Consider the following 20,353-nt stretch of genomic DNA (forward strand, 5'->3'; position numbering starts at 1 on the left):
TTTACGCAGGGCAAAACTTTTATTTGGTTTGCTTTAACAACTGGCGATATCTGCACATGCCCTACAGAGTCCCAACATTGACCCCCATGAGGCCGTTCCTCCTCAATATTCACCAGGTAACACAATTATAGATGTGTTTGCTAAATCTTTATTTAGATTAAAATGTTAGAGGTCAGTGTCAGGGGGTTACCTACATAAAAAGGCACTGTTGGGCACTGTTAACAGTTCAGGGTCAGCTCTGTGTTGTCATACACCTAAGCAATAAGCAGAAAGACACCAGACCTTCAGACTCCATGTAGGGGTTTAAGGTCGTTGGTATACTTCCTGTAAATCATCTGCTTCGTGGATGGCACCAAACAGCACATCTCCATCCTCTGCAGCATCTTCACCTTCATAATTGTGTTAATCCAACATTTGTCCACCTATTAATCTATTATCTGATGTTTATCATGCATCACAGTCAGCGGTCAAAGCAGAGAAAGCCAAGCCTCCTCCACCCCGATGCCTGATTGACCTCTTCCGGCGTGTCCTACTCCAGGGTCACCTGCCAGAGCATTCTTGAACACGTCATCTAGAGTCCAGGAGATGCTGAAGCATCTCAGTTGGCTCCTTTGAATGTGGAGGAGCAGAGGGTTTGCTCTGAACTCTTACTGAATGACTGAGGACTCACCCATCTCTAAAGCCAAGTCCCTTCAGAGGAAGCCCAGTTCAACCAGTCAGGGGTAATGGTACTAGGTGAGGGATCAATGATCAATCCTTGGGACAATTTCAGCAAAATTATTTACAGTCTGTGCATTTACATGTTAAGGTAGCACTGCATCATAGAAAACGTAATCCGATTACTTTTTTCAAGTAATGAGTAAAGTAAGGGATTACTATTGCAAAAACGGTAATTAGATTACCGTTACTTTCCCGTAGGAACGCTGCGTTACTGCGTTACTAAAACCGTGATTTTTTGCGAGAATGTCTCATGACAGTGACGTAAGCGAGTGCGACGTTCGTGACAACAGCTGTGTGCAGATCAACAATGGATCATATATCGAGTGCAGAGAGAGTATGAGCGTGCAGCGTTTAAAGCGTGGAAGTACTGACCTTACTTTGAGTTTGATTCCATAAAAAGTGACAAAAACATTAGCGTCCGTTGTGCGTGGGAAGAAAACTTCTTTTTACAGCGAAAAAACCCCTAAACTTCCAAACAAGCACCGAGTAGCTACGACGTAATGGGAAACTCACAGAGAAACTCGCGGATTCTTCCACTGACCGCTGCACACCTGCACCAGGGTAACCCTCCGCCTACCCCACTCCTGCTTTACAGGTGAAAATAGAGCAACAGGACCGCTAGTCTTTGACTTTATTTATTTTCTGCTGTGTTTTACTTGCATCTATTTGAAAGACTGAGTGTAAACACACAAAATATTTTATTTTATGTGCTGGAATGTGCAGAAAATAGGTTTAAATGTTAAACTAATTTCTTCCAGTCAGAGAATGTTGCATATAATTAATTTCTTACTTGATGCATAAAGTTAAAAGATTAAAACTAATAAAACAAGTTTTAAAAAGAGACTTTTCCATTTGATTACATTTTGTATGATGATTATGCAGAAAAAGTAGAATTGGGCTGAAAGATCTATCGCTTTATCACCTATTCAGGTTGTAAATCGTGTTTTTAAAAAGTAACTAAGTAACTAAGTAATTAATTACTTTTGAAAATAAGTAATCAGTAAAGTAACAGGATTACTTTTTTGGGGAGGTAATCAGTAATTAGTTACTGATTACTTTTTTCAAGTAACTTGACCAACACTGGTTGCCACTAATAACTATCATACATATAAATTTTGTAACAATTAAAACCCAGTTTCAACTGCATCAGTCTCTGTTTCTTTAATCTTCTGCTCAGCCTCCCCACACCCTGATGACTCGGTTTTACTTTGAATTATCACCCCACCTTAATGAGTTCCCTTATGGTTGTTATAGCAATGTACTGAACTATATGCGCTGCTGATTTATGGATGGCAGAACTCTGCATACGGCACCTTCAGGGACATTTTCTCCCAAAACAAACGCAGCGAGTTTTAGAATTAAACTCATCTGAAGATATACCACATATAACCCTGACGCCAAAACAAAACCTATATAAGAAAACTACGTGTCAGCTCCTTACTTGGTGCAGCTGCTGGATTTCAGTTCTAGTTGGGTCTTAATTGAAAATGTAACTGCTATGTAAAGCCAGAAAGTTTAATATCAGGCTTTAAAGGGGAACATGCATTAGTGGTTTCATATTTAAGCCCATTAGACGGAGGAAATAACGTGTTCTCAGATCGATCTCCTACCTTCCAGGCAGCCATTGTTTCGGTTTAGTCCAATAAAGCATGAAAATCAACTTTCACAGCTGTGAACAATGGCTGTGATTCAGGTCTTCTTATTATTTCACATTTCAGAGCCAGCCACTGGTGAGCTGCCCAACTTTATATGCTGGAGCTAAGACGTGGCTCCTAAACTGTCTCTGTAAGGTTTAGGTTTCACCCTAAACCACGAGTATCTGTGAGCCTAAGGAAGCAGTTTGTGCCTAAATGACAACAACCCAAACCAAGAGTAAAGAGACATCAGAAATAGCACAAAAGTTTCATTTAAGAAGAAGTCAGAGCTGTCAGCTTTGGCCTTATGCATCTTTGGCATCTTTGGGGCCGTTCTGGTTTTAGGCGAAGAACCACAAACCTTTTTGCAGTCAGCCGTCTCCAGAAACCACTCACAAACTGGGCACAAACACAAACCACTCACAAACTCAAGAGTTGGGAGTTCGCCTTGTAATCGGAAGGTTGCCAGTTCGAGCCCCGGCTTGGTCAGTCTCGTTCGTTGTGTCCTTGGGCAAGACACTTCACCCGTTGCCTACTGGTGGTGGTCAGAGGGCCCGGTGGCGCCAGTGTCCGGCAGCCTCGCCTCTGTCAGGGCGGCTGTGGCTACAATGTAGCTGCCATCTTTGGGGTCCTTAGGGACTAGAAAAGAGCTGTATAAATACAGGCCATTTACCATTTACCATTTACCCAGTAACTGGCTGCTGCCAAGGCGTCACTCGCCAGTCTTCATGAACTGGGTTTTACAAATCACCTGGGCGGCCAACTACTCGCAACTGGTCAGGGAATCTGCACTTTAGGTGGATGATCTGTCAGCCTGAATGACTTTTAAGAGTTTCATGCCACATCTGGCTCACACAACACCAGCCCTAACCCACATCAAGACTGACCAGGTCACATCTGGACGCACAGCATCGTTCAGAGGGGTAACGGAGCCACGAGTGCCAAAAGCAGCCGAAAATTGTTTGGGTGATAAATCGTGGCAACAAATAAGGTTTCCAATATTTTGTATTGAAGAAATGATGTTTGAGAGTAAAGACAGATCCCACGTGGTTAGTTTACAGCCAGCTGGGCTGTCTCTAAACCAAACATTTCATCTCGCCATGTTGTCGCTGGGCATACCCGTGTCCTCTGAGACAGCTCTATCACACGCTCGCCGATAACCCTCCCCTTGCTTGTCTGACACTACCACAAACAACAAAATCATTACTCTTACAACTCTGTTCGTGTCACTTCATCAGAGGATCCATGCGTGACGAAGCCCAGCATGCAACATGACGCACGGCAGCTCTTTCATTTAACAGTGCGTGCGCAGGCCATTTCACGCCTGCCGGGTAATTGATAGAATATCTCTTTCCTGTCAGACCCGAAATAAATATGAACGCTGTTAGCCGGTAAGTTCGGTTGATCAGCTAGAGATGGATACTTCACCAGCTTCAGCCACATTTATATTTCACAATAATAATGATGCACTGATTGTGACTCTGCTTTCCCAGAAGATCTGAAAGACTGCAGCTGATTGATCTGGACCGACCCGGACGCAGAATACAGACGCACTGCTGCCTGTTACGATGCAGCGACCTCTGTAAAAGGGAAATTACCTCCTCGACCCTGCAGAAACCACCTGTGGGTTTATCATTAAAAATGCATGTTGCAAAGTCTAGAGGACACACATGCCTGAATTTTAAAGTCTAAAAAAAGCAAAACACTGCAGGGAACGTCTTTAAACAAAGGTCACTGCTGTACGCCGCCCGGTCTGCACGGCACACGGACTCTTCCAATAAAAACGTCACAAATGAAGCTTCAAGTATTTTACTGGAACGTCTCCCTCGCCTCACCGAGCCTGGTTCTGTCGCAGGTTTATTGGGGTGGTCTAATTGCTGGGGTGTTGTTACATTACTGTAGGGTCTTTACGTAAACATGTAAATGTTGTGATTTGATCTGAACTGCATTCCCATAAACTCACTCTGAGACATCACTGATAGTTAGAAATGGTCCGTCAGTTAAAATGATCGGTGCTGTTCTCACAGGTGTTAGAATCATTTTCGCCCTGCAGGCATCCACGAAAAAGAGGATTTAGGAGACTAAAGAGGAAGTCAGCTCGTTGACGTCTAAAGACGGGACACCATGTTCTGGCTGAAGTCTTTCTTCAGGAGGAGCACGACCTCCGACACAGCGTTTGTATTCCGTCACACTCACGCAGGTGCAAGAAACCCAAATCCCTGATGCTTGTTCCCATGTGTGGGATGATTGATGACACCTTCTGCCCATCACTCCTGTTCTCTCTGGTTACCTGTCAGGTTATGTATTGATTTTAAAATGCTTTTACTTTTCTTTAAAGTTCTTTATTGTCTTAAAAAAGACTGCCTGTCTGACCTACTTCAGCCTTGTGAGCGAGCCTCTCGGGCACTTTGAGACTTTCGGTTTGTTCCAAAGTGCTGAACACAAACTTTTAATGGGACAGTGTCCGGGTTTACTGGTTTGACTATTAGAAAACTTAGAGAGCAGCTCAGAGTGTTGAGACCTTCACCCCAAACATTTCACTCTGCTGATAAGAGTGCTGTTTAGTTTAATGATTTTTACTTTTACTTTCTGGGTCAGTATCTAAAGTGACGCCTTCAAGCTGTGAGCTAAAATGAAGTTAATGTTCTGGGTGGAGGGAACTGATTTAAAGAGGTTTGTGTGGCGCTTTCTGTTCCAGCTGCAGCAGAGAGACCGCAGCACGACCAACGCTACTGCAACCGTGTCCAACCAACATGCAATCATGTGGCCTTTAAGACGGAGGTCAGACCTGCGACCAGTGTTGGTCAAGTTACTTGAAAAAAGTAATCCAGTTACTTTACTGATTACTTATTTTCAAAAGTAATTAATTACTTAGTTACTTAGTTACTTTTTAAAAACACGATTTACAACCTGAATAGGTGATAAAGTGATAGATCTTTCAGCCCAATTCTACTTTTTCTGCATAATCATCATACAAAATGTAATCAAATGGAAAAGTCTCTTTTTAAAACTTGTTTTATTAGTTTTAATCTTTTAACTTTATGCATCAAGCAAACATTTAATTATCTGCAACATTCTCTGACTGGAAGAAATTAGTTTAACATTTAAACTTATTTTCTGCACATTCCAGCACATAAAATAAAATATTTTGTGTGTTTACACTCAGTCTTTCAAATAGATGCAAGTAAAACACAGCAGAAAATAAATAAAGTCAAAGACTAGCGGTCCTGTTGCTCTATTTTCACCTGCAAAGCAGGAGTGGGGGTAGGCGGAGGGTTACCCTGGTGCAGGTGTGCTGCGGTCAGTGGAAGAATCCGCGAGTTTCTCTGTGAGTTTCCCATTACGTCGTAGCTACTCGGTGCTTGTTTGGAAGTTTAGGGGTTTTTTCGCTGTAAAAAGAAGTTTTCTTCCCACGCACAACGGACACTAATGTTTTTGTCACTTTTTATGGAATCAAACTCAAAGTAAGGTCAGTACTTCCACGCTTTAAACGCTGCACGCTCATACTCTCTCTGCACTCGATATATGATCCATTGTTGATCTGCACACAGCTGTTGTCACGAACGTCGCACTCGCTTACGTCACTGTCATGAGACATTCTCGCAAAAAATCACGGTTTTAGTAACGCAGTAACGCAGCGTTCCTACGGGAAAGTAACGGTAATCTAATTACAGTTTTTGCAATAGTAATCCCTTACTTTACTTGTTACTTGAAAAAAGTAATCAGATTACAGTCTCTGCCTGCCCATCTCTGCCTGCGAGAGTCGCAGTGAAACACAAAGTCAGTTTGGAGGAAGTAAAGCTGTGACCTGCATATTCTCTGGATCCAAAAACAGCATAAAAATGTTAATAATAATACAGACTGTGGAAGTTAACTTATTAATGTCACCAGCACATCTTTTTAAGCCCATCGGAGCGTGCACGCTCTGTTTTGTGTAACTTTTTTTAAATGCCAGTAAAATTGCAACTACGTAAGAGACGCAATAATAACGAGTTGTTCTTACGTAACATACATTCAACTTGTCGTAGGTCAAGGTCTCATCCACAAATGGCTGTTTGCAAAAATCCCATAAAAAGCGTTGGCAACACCAAAACCATTAAAATCCAGAAACACACTTTGCCGATCAGCTGTTCATAGCACTTCCTATGATCGAATAAATGTCGGCGCAAACTATGGCGTGGCCGCTATTACCTTCGAAAACCGGAAGTGACGCCATTTTCTGTGGGAAATGTAGTTTTCTCCCTGCAGGACATTTCAAAGGTTTACTGGTGTTTTCAGAGTCATGTTTGACTTTATGTCTGTCTGTAAAGTTTCTGGGAGGCGTAAACTTAAATTTCACTGTTGGAAATAGTTTATTTTTGATGCAGTTTTTTTGTTTATCAAATAATATTTATTTTCATTTTTCTTAAAGTTTATAAAAAATATCTCAAAAATGAAACTACAAAGACACTCCAGATACATTTCCTGTAAACTATTTTGTGCAACTTTTTTTCATTTACAGTTTTGAGGGACAAACCTCTGAAATCTGTAACTAGAAATATGTCTAAAAAATGTATGTAGTTACTGCAGACTTGTGACAGGTGTACCCCGACTCTTCGATACACCTGTGATAAAACTCTGTAAGCTAACTACGTATCTGTTTAAATTGTCTGACTTTTTGCTGGTTTTTTGTGCTAATCAGGGAAAGACGAAGGCTTTACCTGCAATACCAGCAGCTCAGGTGTGTTTGTTTCTTTGACCAAATAATTGATGCGGTCTCAGGGAAACTGACTGATTAGTACAATTTTCTTTTTATCGTTTGTTTTTTGTTTGATCTCTTTTCTAATAAATAAAATAATAAGAAAACAAACAGCTGAGGTGAGACGTGAAACTGCGTTTGCAATGACAGAAACCTGAGGTGCTCCCAGCAACTTGGGCAAACCCTGCGCTCGACCTTTCACCTTTCACGGAGAGAAAATTCATTAAAACATTAAAAAAATAAGAAAAATAGGAAAAAAACTGAAGTTTTTGGTTTTAAACTGTTGCTTTTTTCTTCATCATAAATTAAGAAGTCGAGCAGGACATGATCACAAACATACTCAGGAGGCTGGAAAGCACTGTTTCCATGACAACAATCCAAGCAGCGCAGAAAGGATGAAACAATCGGAGACTTCACCTCGAATTAATTTCCTGTTGACTTAGTTCAAGATTAAATACAACCATTAATAACATAATCCTGACCCAGCTCTCACCTTCAAACACGCCTCAACATTCAGCCACTGCTACAGGGAGCAAGTGCACAAGACGGGTCCTCACACTGCAACCGTGCATACGGGTTTATGACACACACACACACGCACAAACACACACACCGCTCGCTCTGTGTGCTTTCCACAGCCTTGGTCTCTCAGTGCTCTGCGACGAGGCTGCTGCAGAAGTCTTTTTCTAAACATTCAGCCGTTTGACTTCAGGGAAATGTTTCCTGCAGACTCAGCAGACTCACTGCTCTCACTGTCACGGACGAATATTGTGCAGACATGCTCTGGGGTGCTGTTAGAAGAATCTTTGGATCATGTTGCAGAGTGGTGGCTCCACAAATCGAGCTTGTCCCAGCATCCAGGTGCATGCTCGACTTTTTGTAGGCTGGTTTAACATCTTTGACTCTCATTTGTGTTCTTTAATAAGTTGTCATAGAGCATTTTGTCTGTGTGGATCAATGAAATCACTTTGTCTGCAACTTCACTTCTGAAGCGAGTCCTGCTAACCAGCGCGGCTAAAGAGAAGAAACGTGATTTTATAACAATGATGTGAAAGTAGACTAGATGAAACTTTATTGATCCCTCGGGTGGGTTCTCTGGGAAATTCATACAATAGTCATGAAAAGAAGGAGAGAGCCGTGCTCTGCAGTAAACGCAGAGCAGCGGGGACACGGCCGCTCATCCTCACTCACCAAACAAACTCTCCTGACCTGACCGACGAATCATGGAGCTCGGCCACATTAAGACTCCACGGCAGTCGAGCGCTGACATTTCATTCTGCGGCCGAGTTTTTGTATCGTTACTCCCTTGTCTTACCAGTAAAATGTTATTATAGCATCTGAATTCAACCAGAAGGCAAACATTTTCTGCTGGAGCGAATGGAGCCGAGCGGTTTGACGTGGGTTTATCCAGAATATATGGCATATACACTATCCTATACAGGGTAGCTATGAAACTAGACAGCTTTGGAAACACATGGATTGGACTTTTTTGACTATATTAGTTTCATTTTGCCTTTTTGAAGATTCAGAGAAACTACCCTGCAACTTCTGTGTCAAACCTTAAAGGCCCATATCATTCTGGATTGTTAGCACAATGCTAGAATCATTCCAGGAGTTGAGGTTCTAGCAAGTCTACCCAAGAGCTCCATCTCAGACTCTAACTCAGCATGTTAAAGGTTAAAGTTCATGAACGTACAAGTGGAAGAAGACTGAACAAGTATGGCTTGCTTCTCTCTAAAAAGAACAAATTAATGAAGAAACCACAAGACTCCTGGAACAAACAGCGGCATGAACAGCTGCACGTTTGGAGGAAATGAAACAGTTATCATCACGACGGTGGAGGGATGGTGATTTGGGCTCGGTGCAGTCACTGAAAGGACCATGAACTCCTCTGTATACCAAAACGTTTTAGAGTCAGATGTGAGGCCGTCTGTCCCACAGCTAAAACTGGGTCAACAGTCACCACCACTTGTATCACACGACACCATAACGGACAGAAATCGTGCAGCACCCGTGACGTCCCCTTGCTCATGATGCTAAAGTGGAAGTTGATTCCAGGACTTGCAGTTATACTGCTAACACAACTTCAGCTCTTTGCTAGCATCTGCACAGACAGCATGCTAACACTAAGCTAGCAGCTAGCTAAGACCCAGAGTGAAGCAGCCAGACCCTGAACATCAACAGGTAACAAATGGATGAGCAGTCAGGCTGCAGCATCCGTTGTACCTGTTTAAGTTTCTGAAGTAAATCATCATCAAATACAATGACCTCAGTTTGATCTGAATTAAGAAGCAGAAAGTTAGCGGCCATCCAAGTCTTTATGTCTTTAAGACATTCCTGCAGTTTCACTCATTGGTGTGTGTTATCAGACAGCATGCTAACACTAAGCTAGCATTACCTGGCCTGTGTTACCTGGCTTCATGGACAGATAGAGCTGGGTGTCATCTGTAGGGATGGAATCAAAAAGTGGTTCTTTTATTTTTAATTGCACAAAAGGATGAGAGCGCGACGGTGAAGTGGAGACTGCTGCAGGACAGACACAGCTACATTACACTGCTAACACAACTTCAGCTCTTTGCAAGCACATGCAGACAGCATGCTAACGCTAAGCTAGCCGAGAGTGATGTTAAAGCTGGGTAAATGCTGACCCCAGACCAGCACCTGATGAAGTGAGCAGCTGCTGAACTTCAACAGGTAACGAAGGGATGAGCTTCTGCTCTACCTGTTCATGTTTCTACAGTAAAAAATAAATAAATAAATGGCCTGCATTTGTATAGCGCTTTTCTAGTCCCTAAGGACCCCAAAGCGCTTCACACACACATTCACACACTGGCGATGGCAAGCTACATTGTAGCCACAGCTGCCATCACCATGGCGACTGCTCTCTCTGTGCTGGTTTTCCTCTTTGCTTTATGTTGTCAGAAAAAGTGTATGCAGTGACAATGTATGCTATGTCTCCTGATGATGCTGCCTAAGGGAAGCATGTATAATGTAAACAGAATTGGTCCTAGCACTGAACCCTGTGGAACTCCATAATTAACCTCAGTGTGTGAACAAATCAGAGTCCAGTGTTGCCAACTCCTCAGTAAGGAAAATCGCTATTGGCTGTCCTAAAAGTCGCTAGAAGTCGCCAAATGACGTCATCGCCTAATTTGCATAATGCTAATGTCATGCTAATGTAATTGTAACCTACGCTGTTGGAGAGAGAAATAACTTCGTGGAAGACACATAAAGTGAGTAAAAAACGTCCTAAATGCAGTTCGAATTTATTTAGAACTACAAATTAAATTTATTTTAGCAATTATTGTTTTTTAATGTCACAATTCCAACCCTGCTCCTTTATCCAGGCCTGGACCAGCAAAAGTGACCCGAAATTGGCACTCTGGTGGAGTTAATTTGTGTGTGAGAGTGTGTGTTTATAAGTAGTTTTAAACCTTGTGATCCACAAAACAACATAACAGTAAAAGAAGAACTGACTGCGTTACAGTCAGTGCGGAGCAGCGGCTTCGCTCATGAGCGATTCATTTGCTGTTTGGACGCACAGGTGTGAACGTCTCCTGCCCTCATAGCAGTTGGGGGAGGACTATCCTCCGCCTGGGAGCGCTTTGGCACGGGTGAGGTGCCCAAGGCAGCACCGCTGCCTGTTGAGAGTAAGAGCGATACGCGACTTATTTATGACGTCGAAAAGTCGTCATAAAGAAGTCTCCAGTAATACCAGAAAAAGTCGCCAGATTTGTCGCTAGTAGCTTTTTAGAAAAAATGTCGCTAAGGGGGTCTGAAAACTCGCTAAACATAGCGACAAAGTCGCTAAGTTGGCAACACTGTCTGAGTCTATTAGATAGATATGATACAAACATAGATAGCTGGCTTCTACACAACCAAACTTCTTTTCGCCCCCTGCTGGCCATTAGAAAGTCTGCAGACGAATACACTCCAGACCAAAGCAGCCTGCAGTGCATGATTTTACTGCTCAGGTCATTGTAACGTTCTCTCTACTTATTGAGGGAATAAGTACTTTTTGTTCCATTTCTCTCCTTCTTGTTCCTCACTGAGGCGTCACAGAGACAAATTCCCAATGGATCAAAGCATGACGTCAACAGATTACAGCCCAAAGCAGCGCAGGAGCTCTGTTCTCTCTGAGGATAGAAACAGTGAGTGTAAACATCTCATTTATTCAACCTTCATCCAACACCGCTGTATGGTTTTATTTCTAATGCTTTAAGATTTGATTAGATTCTCAGGTCGCTGTCACGACCCGGGCGAAAGCAGCTACAAGACTCTACAACACGCAGCGACACGCAGCTTTAAAATTCATGCTCATTAAAAATAGACAGCAGATTGTTTTATGTATAATGCAACACATGTCAGGGATAATGAGCTGCACGACAGGAAACAAGTCGGTCAAAACCCAGCAGACTCCTCATGTGAGAGGAGAGCAGCTTTATTTACCGTTTGGATGAAGAGGCCTGCATCTGTGCACGCTGATGTTTGCGGCCACCCGCACTGCCTGCAACCTTTAAATATAATACTTCCCTCTTTGCCGAGCAGGGAAGCAGGTCGTGACTTAAAGTCTTTGTTTCTCCCACGAAATGTGATGCGGTGCACTACAGAAGCTCAGCAGAGCATGTGTGAACCTTTCTGTCCAGCAGTGAATGAAGAAGGAAGAAATCTCTTTCATTGTTCGCTGAAATCCTGAAGACTCTCTGAGTTTAGCTCTGAAAGACGTTCCACACTACTGCGTAACATTAACTCAGAGAAACTCATCCATCCTGGAACTGGCTCATTTCTTCTCAAACAGGCTCAAATATATACATACACCCCTGATATTTGGTTAAATGCCTCTTAGCCACTTACATCTCTGCCAGATGCTTTTTCCAACAACAAGCTTCCAGCTGGCTGATATTTGGCCGCTCTTCTTGGACGGACTGGCAGTCATTTAGTTGGTTGGTTTTCCTCCTGTGGTCCACAAACTTTTGTCTTTTGGGAATGCCATTCCTGAAGCTTGATGTTGTTCTGCTTTCACTCCAAAATCAGTTTTGATGGTTGTTCGGGATCGTTGTCCTGCAGGAACACCCAACTACATCCAAGGTTCAACCTTCTTTGTATTTGAGATGAAGAATGTGCATGTAGTCCTCTTTCTTCATGATTTCACCAACTTTATGTTGTGTACCTGCAGCACTGGCAGTAAAACAGCCCAGAGCGTGATGCTACCACCGCCATGCGTCACAGCTGCAGTGTTCTCAGGGTTGAAAGCCTCACCTTTGCTCCACCTTTGTCTCGTCTGACCATCAAACTTTTCTCCAGACGCCGTTTGGCTCGTCCACGTGGGCAGCTGCAGATTTCAGTTGACCTCATTGATTTTGGAGCAGGAGCTTCTTTCTCCTGTGAGACTGGCTTCACTGTGGAAGTGACACTGGTTTCCAGCAGATTCCAGTCCACAGCAGCCTTGATCCTGGGTGGGTCCTGAACATTGACAGTTTGGCTCTGATTCAGATGTGTCACCACTTTACCAAGGAGTGGATGGAGACTTCTGACCATGACTCCACTGAAGTATTAAATAATGAAATGAGGAATATTTTGCTTATTTTGGATTTGACGCCACTCATTGGCCAGTTCTGTTTCTTTCTACGTGTGTGTGTCATGTTGACAGTAAATGTTTACTGTGTGTAAAACTGGATTCTTTTAGTTGAAACCCTGCATTGAAAGAACATTATAAAAACTGTAACGATCATTGTATTTATTTAAAGTCTGTCATGTTTTTCATGGTCAGGATTTTTCTACGAGGCTTGTTTAGAACATGAGTATATTAAGTCCTAAAAGAGCTCCTCCTACTGACAGACTGTGAGCAGGACACACAGAGTTATGGAGTCTGCTAGGGATGCACCGATACCACTTTTTTGGAAACGAGTATGAGTACTTGCATTTCAGTACTCGCCGATACCGAGTACTTAATAAAAACATGATTTAAATTTACAGGTAACAGCTTTAGTCCTATAATTGAACAAAAAACAAACAAACAAGGGACTAGTTTGGAATTAAGAACATTTATTTAAAATGAAAAGCATGTTGTATGCAACATATTACAGAATAAATAATTATGAAAAAACAATTTAAACAGTGACAGTGCAACTCAAGTATTGTTTTTAGTTTATTGTAAACTCTGCCGCTTTGGACAACACAAGGGGCATTAATAAACATCTTTACCATTTAGTGCACAATATTTGAATAAACTAACAACATCCACCAACATAGAACTGTGGCAGTCAGTGCAACTGAGGTAGGTATTAACATCAAGTCTAAGATGACTCACTTAATGGAGAGAAAAAGTGAGTGGCAGGTTTTTTTTTAAGAAAAGTAGCTTTTATGCGTTATCAGCAGTCAGACTGTTTCTGTTTTCATCTATAATGTGTGACACTGAGCTAAAAAGCCTTTCACCTTCCACACTGCTACATGGGGCTGAGAGGTATTTACTCGTCTGTTTCTCTGTTTAGAAGTCTCACTAGCACAGTCTCAGCTGGGATGACATCAGAGGCTAGTGCGTCGTAGCTGCTCACTTTTTTAGTTGGTTCCTCAAAGGGGGCGAGGATGGCAACAGTCGTCTCCATAAGAGCCCATTGGTGAGCGGTGAGAGAGTCAGGGAGTTCGTGCTCGGACACGCCCAGCACTCGCTTTTGCTCAATGAGGGACTGGAGCATGTAATACGTGCTGTTCCAGCGCGTCTGTACGTCCTGCTGCAGTCTCTTTATTGGCTGGTTGAGCTGTCCCTGAACGTCCTCGAGGCGGGAGTAGTTTAAAATGCCCAACTATTTTCCGTCCCACTGCTATAGCATCAGCTATGCTCCTCTGTGCTAATAAGCGTGGGTAAATAAGCGTGGGTAAATAAGCGTGGGTAAATAAGCGTGGGTAAACTCTTTGTACTCGCTGTCGTGTTGGGATTTTAGGTGCTTGATTAAATTACTTGTGTTAAATGCGCTACCTTTAGAGCCTCTGGACAATTTTGCTGAGCACAATTTGCAGTCCACCTTTGTTTTCGCATCTTCGTTCACTTTGAAATAGTTCCACACGGCTGACTTGTCTCGCCTCGCCTTCTCCCAGCTCTGAGCTGCACTCGGGGCCTGGGGGCGGGCACTCGGGGCCTGGGGGCGGGCACTCGGGGCCTGGGGGCGGGCACTCGGGGCCTGGGGGCGGGCACTCGGCGCCTGTGATTAACCCCTTACATGCCGCTCAAACATAGACAGGTCTCAGACCGTGGTATCGGTCCTCGGTATCGGGGGACTTTTAACGAGTACGAGTACTTTAGAAAATGTGGTATCGAGGCCGATACCCAGTACCGGTATCGGTGCATCCCTAGAGTCTGCCTGCTAACCTCCTGCAGAGCAGTGACGCGGACATACGGTCATGATAAAGACGCATCGTTATTTATTTATCCAACAATAAGACAAAAAGACGAGATGTTTGGAGTCAGGCGTCCAAAGAACATCGTTCCAGAAGTGTTTTGTTGAGATGCAGCTTTGCAAACCTCAGCTGTGCTGCCGAGTTAGAGCCAACAGGCTTCCTCCTGATAACCTTACAAACACGTAATACTTTCGTGACCTTTAACCTTTAACATGCAAACTGAGGCTGTGGAGTCTCTTGGCTGTTGGACGTCCACTCCTGGGAGGACTGGTGAATGTTTTTCCTTCGTGTGAGCGTGTGATCAGCAGCGACCTCTTAATTCCTTGCTGCATTTTGTTTTCCACGCTTTCCTGCTTCTGGGATATTAATCACAGAACAGGTCGAGCTTAAATAAAACCCAACATTTAGATTTACATTTCTTATTGAAGTCACTGAAATGATTAAAACTCAAACTTTACAGGATCAGCTGCCAAACTGGACGCTGTGCGAGGAAGAAGAGAAACGCAGGACGTGAGCAGCTTCCAGCTAAAAAATGGTCCTGAGTGAGTTTTCAGTTAGAAACCTGCTTTCCAGGCTTCATACTTCCTAATCCTCAGCACGCTGTGACGATGCTCCGACCTCTGACCTGCTCTTTATCTGTAAAGTCAGACATGCAGAGAGCGTGGCTTGCCCTCCCGTTGACCTCTGCGAGCAGACGCTGCGAGCTTCTCCCTGATAAGCGGATGTGCTGTGATATCTCACCTGCATCGACGATCCCTCCACTCGTGCCACGTAGGCGAATCGATCGAGGAAGGTGACGGTTACGGGGACGGCGACGAAGAATCCGCTAACGAACGCTCGCAGGCAGCGTCGCCCCGCCGTGGCCTGCTGAGCCATCGCCGATCTGGACAGGGAAGAAGAACATGAGAGCGGGAAGTCGAGGTGACCGCGACAACACGCAGGAAAATAAACAGATTAAACTTTATTGATCTCTGCGGGGAGGCGGGGCAAAGCAGTGGGAGATTAATAGAAACACACCAGAGAAAGACACGGAAGCAAAAAGGTAAATAAGGTGTGTTAAGTGGAAAAGTACACGTGAAACCTTTCAGATACACTGAAATCAGTCATTGACCTGAAAATGGATGTTTTCCACATGACTACGAGCGATGAGCATGAAATTCACAAGGAAAAATGTGGTGAAGGTTTCATAGATCAAACAGATTTGCAAAAACCAAAATTGTAGTTTGTGACAAAGAAAATGCAAATCAGGCAATTTAGAAAATTTAGATAAAACGAAACAAGAGGGAGGCTTCCAGTCGCACAAGAGTCACTGACAAGAAGCATTTTAACAACAAGTAAAGCTGTTGGAACAATGCTTGTGCCAAGGTCATGCACATGTTAGAGGTGGGAATCACCAGACATCCCACGATACGATATTATCACAATACTTAACGCACGATACGATATTATTGCAATTTTTTAAAATATTTTGCGATATTCAGATTCTGTACATAAAGGTAAACTTTATCAATATTCATTTTCTCTAATATCAAAGTCTCACACTCAGTCTTTCTCTCATTTCAGTTTTATTGTTGACAAACTGAACGGTTTGTATTACAGTCTAGTCCAACTTAACTGAATCAACCATCTGGTACAATTATAGCTATTCTGAACTATGCAGTTTATGAAAACTATGCAGCCCCTTCAGCAACTGAAGAATTTGAAAGTAAATTAAAACAAAATATAATTTTACATTAAATAAAAAAGTTTTAAACTTAATTAAAATAAAACATGTCTTAAATTAAAATAAGTAAACTGTCATGTTTATTGCTGCCAAAAACAAGTGAAACACATTTGGACAGTGAAGGAATGTCAGGATTCTTGCTCAGAAAAAGGATCAACATGCTCTGAAGTCAGAGCACAAAAACCTTTTTGTAACAAAATATCGATTTCTGCTGTCCCTGCATCGATACATTATTAGCAAACAAAATATCACCATGCTACACAGTATCCATTTTTTCCCCCACCCCTAGCACATATCCAGTTATACCTCCAAAACTGTCTGAAAGCATCAAGCAGAAGCACTCATGCAGATGAAACCTGCAGCAGGACTGCAACAGGTCATAAAGATGCAAGAACAATGAGCCCTGCAGCACACAACATGATGTTCTGCAATGTTTGATACAAAAGCATCAGTGGAAATGAACATTTTGTGCGCCATTAAAGTGAAAACAAAGGAGACTCGAGCTGTTGGTGGAGACAAATATTCATCTAAATCTGCCTTAACCATTATATTTGAAACATTATAGATATTTGGAGTCGTGTGTGTGAATCTAAATGGTTGCTGTTTGCATTCTTTAGAAAACTGTGTTATACTTTCCAAGTTAAGAGACGGCCCTGCCTGCTGCGGGTAAACCAGCGACCCTGACTGACAAAAACTCGCCACAGAACGAAGTCGTCCTTTTGCGAGTTCTTATCGCAGGTTTGGCGACAGCGAACGCCGTTCCCCTCCTGACAGTTTTTCATCCACTCTGCTGGTGCAGGAAGCCCAGACAGGCGTGAAATGACCGAGCAGCTGGCGGCGGCGGCAGCCATGCACCGCTGCCTTCGGCTAACAGCTAACAGCCTCGTCTCCACGTCGGCCGTCCTCACTCTGGAGATGTGCCACAGCTATTACCTCCACATCACAAGACTTCAGATGAAACATCATCAAAGCACACTGTACTCCACGCTTTCAGAGTGTCGGCGAGGCCGCGTCAACACATTCAGGGATTAAAAAAGTTAATCTGTGTCTCCCTCTAATTCAACGTCTCAATTCAACGTGGCGGTTTACCAGCACACTGCAGGTCAACACCAGGAAGCTTTTTCAGTACTGTGAGGCGACAGACTGCAGAAACCCTGTTAGTGTGAAACGCTCCCAAGAAAAACTGATTTCTTGGCTCCAAGTTGTAGGTGGAAGTAAACAAACTGCCATCATCTCGCTTGCAAACTTGCACTCGAGTTCCAGTTTAAGCAGTTTTCAGCAAAGAAGAAAAACCTGCAGGAGATGTTTACGGGAGACTTCTGTGCACTCAGGTTTGCTGCAGACGGACTGATGAGCTGCCTCGTCAGGTCTGCGGACTTCCACACCTCTGGGCTGCAGCTGCTGCTTTTCAGTGCTGGGCGAGCGCAGCGGTACACAAACCGATTCTCGACCTGCAGCCAGCATCCCTGCAGCTCACAGAGCCACAACATCAACCTGATCAGCAGGTCTGCAGGGACGCACAGACCGAACGGGCCAAACAGTGTGTTTGATGTTCATGGAGCTCAAGTTTAAGCTTTTTTTACAGCTTTTTCGGAGTAACCGAGTCGTGTTTGGTGGTCGTACTGCTGGGCAGCACACAGCAACAGCAATTTAGCTTCATTATATTGTAGGGAGACGTATCTACAGCCAATACTAGGGGTGGGGGAAAATGGATACTGTGTAGCATTGTGATATTTTGTTTGCTAATAATGTATGGATACAGGGACAGCAGAAATCGATATTTTGTTACAAAAAGGTTTTTGTGCTCTGACTTCAGAGCATGTTGATCCTTTTTCTGAGCAAGAATCCTGACATTCCTTCACTGTCCAAATGTGTTTAACTTGTTTTTGGCAGCAATAAACATGACAGTTTACTTATTTTAATTTAAGACATGTTTTATTTTAATTAAGTTTAAAACTTTTTTATTTAATGTAAAATTATATTTTGTTTTAATTTACTTTCAAATTCTTCAGTTGCTGAAGGGGCTGCATAGTTTTCATAAACTGCATAGTTCAGAATAGCTATAATTGTACCAGATGGTTGATTCAGTTAAGTTGGACTAGACTGTAATACAAACCGTTCAGTTTGTCAACAATCAAACTGAAATGAGAGAAAGACTGAGTGTGAGACTTTGATATTAGAGAAAATGAATATTGATAAAGTTTACCTTTATGTACAGAATCTGAATATCGCAAAATATTTTTAAAAATTGCAATAATATCGTATCGTGGGATGTATGGTGATTCCCACCTCTAGCCAATACGTCCGAAACTCACAGAAAACTCGATTAAATATTGGGAATTTTGGGGTGAAATGTCTCCTATATATGTGACGTAAAGCTTTTAGCTTCATGAAGCGGTTTAAAAGGTGGCTGTTTGCTGTCACTGGGCGCTGACAGTTAACCAATCAGAGACTAAACAGCCATCAGCAGAATAGGGCTGATAGGGTTTTACCAGCAGCGCATTGACAAAGGGAAACACAGTGGAGCAGGGCAACAACCTACAGGTGTATTTGGTGTTTGGACAACGTTCAGGTTTAACTCGATTTCTCCCTGAGGGGAATCTGTCTGCAGCCATGGAGACAAACACTGACAGCAGACACACAACCAGAGAAGTTCAACCGGACGATAAAATAATTACATGTACATTTATAAATTACACAATCAGGTCAGTTCTCGACTCAGGCTAAAGCACTACTGTAGCATTCGGGGAATTGCTAGCTTTATTTATCCCTTGATAGCAGCTCGGCTCACAGAAATCATTTTACAGAAGTGCTGGAGATGCTGTCAGGTCACATCATCGTGTTCATGGCTGTGTTTGTGCTTCACAGGTAGGTAGCGACTTTTAGATCTGGTGTATTTGGGAAATGTGGAAAGAGTCAGGCTAACTTTGTCCTGTTGGCCAACAGGGCGGTGGTGGTGTTACTGACAAAGGAAGAGGAGAGGGGGAAGGCATCGTAGGAGGCAGCGAGAGAGAAAGGAAGGGCAGGAGTGTAAAGGTGAGAGAAGGAACTCTGAAAGGAGGAGCAATGACTGGAAAATGGAGATGGCTGAGAGGGAGGAGGAACGAAGACGACCACGGAGAAGATTGATGGCACGCAGAGGGTTGGAGTGACAGAGCAGGAACCTGGGAAAGGAAGAGAATGAAGAGCAGGTGAGACATGATGAGAATAGCAGCGTCTGCTTGGACACTTCTCAGCAACCACAGAGCTGCAGCCTCCTCGCATACAGGAGCGTCCACGGCCTCCGTGTACGTTACATCTTATTAACCACAGCGATCTGCCTCCGCCGGGCTTTTTAAGACATCAGTCAGCCGCCATGTGCTGCAGGGAGGAAACTCCGGCGCCGGTGCAGAAAACCCATCCTACCATAACAATCCATCCTGACGTGAACATATTGCCATTACACGTCCACGCAGCCAGCCGCATAATTCACCCACAGAGCGAATGATCAGAGGAAGCTTCAAGGTTTCCGCTCGCTTTTACAGTCCAATCGTTTCTGCGCCGACACCTCGGAGCCACGCGGCGCTCGCATTAAAACGACCTTGTTTCCCACGGTTTCCTGTCGGCGCATTTAAATGGCTGACACAGCGAGACCCACATCAAAGTGACGGGTAGATGAAAAACGAGCTTCTCCCCTTGTTAGCTAAATGTCCACATCATAATATACAGCTCCTGTTAATAGGAAGACGCCCCCAAACTGCTCTTCTTTCTGGGTTTTAATTTAAAAAATGCATATTATCAATAATTCAGCAGCTTCACTGAGTTCTGCAGCTTTCCAGCAAAAGAGCGTTTAACAGTCACACGAAGCTCACAGCTCACGGACGCGGGCACAAAACTTTTCAGCTTCATCATTTTAACAAAGTAACAAAGTTTGGATTCACAAACTCGTTTCTGTCGATTAATGCTGAAAACGTACAAAATGTCAAAATACTTGAAACACTCGACTCTTCAGAGCACGTGCTGTGGTGTGTCCGGGAATATCGTCTTTATTTGAGACATATGAAATAGGGCTGTGCGATAGGACTCTCAAATCCCGATATAAGACGTTTATCGTCACGACAACGATATTTATCACAAAAATTCTGTGAATTAAAATATAAATAA

General features: G+C 43.3%; 1 protein-coding gene across 1 annotated transcript in view; it reads right to left on the minus strand.

The window, feature by feature from the left end:
• Positions 1–20,353, minus strand: part of immp2l (inner mitochondrial membrane peptidase subunit 2) — a 210,543-nt gene that overhangs the window by 173,137 nt on the left and 17,053 nt on the right. The window contains exon 2 of the mRNA XM_087844576.1: positions 15,229–15,370. Within this exon, the coding sequence (XP_087700702.1) occupies positions 15,229–15,363 (135 nt within the window). The 5' untranslated portion in view covers positions 15,364–15,370. The remainder of the gene's footprint in view (positions 1–15,228; positions 15,371–20,353) is intronic.

The sequence above is a fragment of the Neolamprologus brichardi genome, chromosome 7, assembly GCF_056152115.1.
Source record: "Neolamprologus brichardi isolate AB-2024 chromosome 7, ASM5615211v1, whole genome shotgun sequence".
Taxonomy (NCBI): Eukaryota; Metazoa; Chordata; class Actinopteri; order Cichliformes; family Cichlidae; genus Neolamprologus; species Neolamprologus brichardi.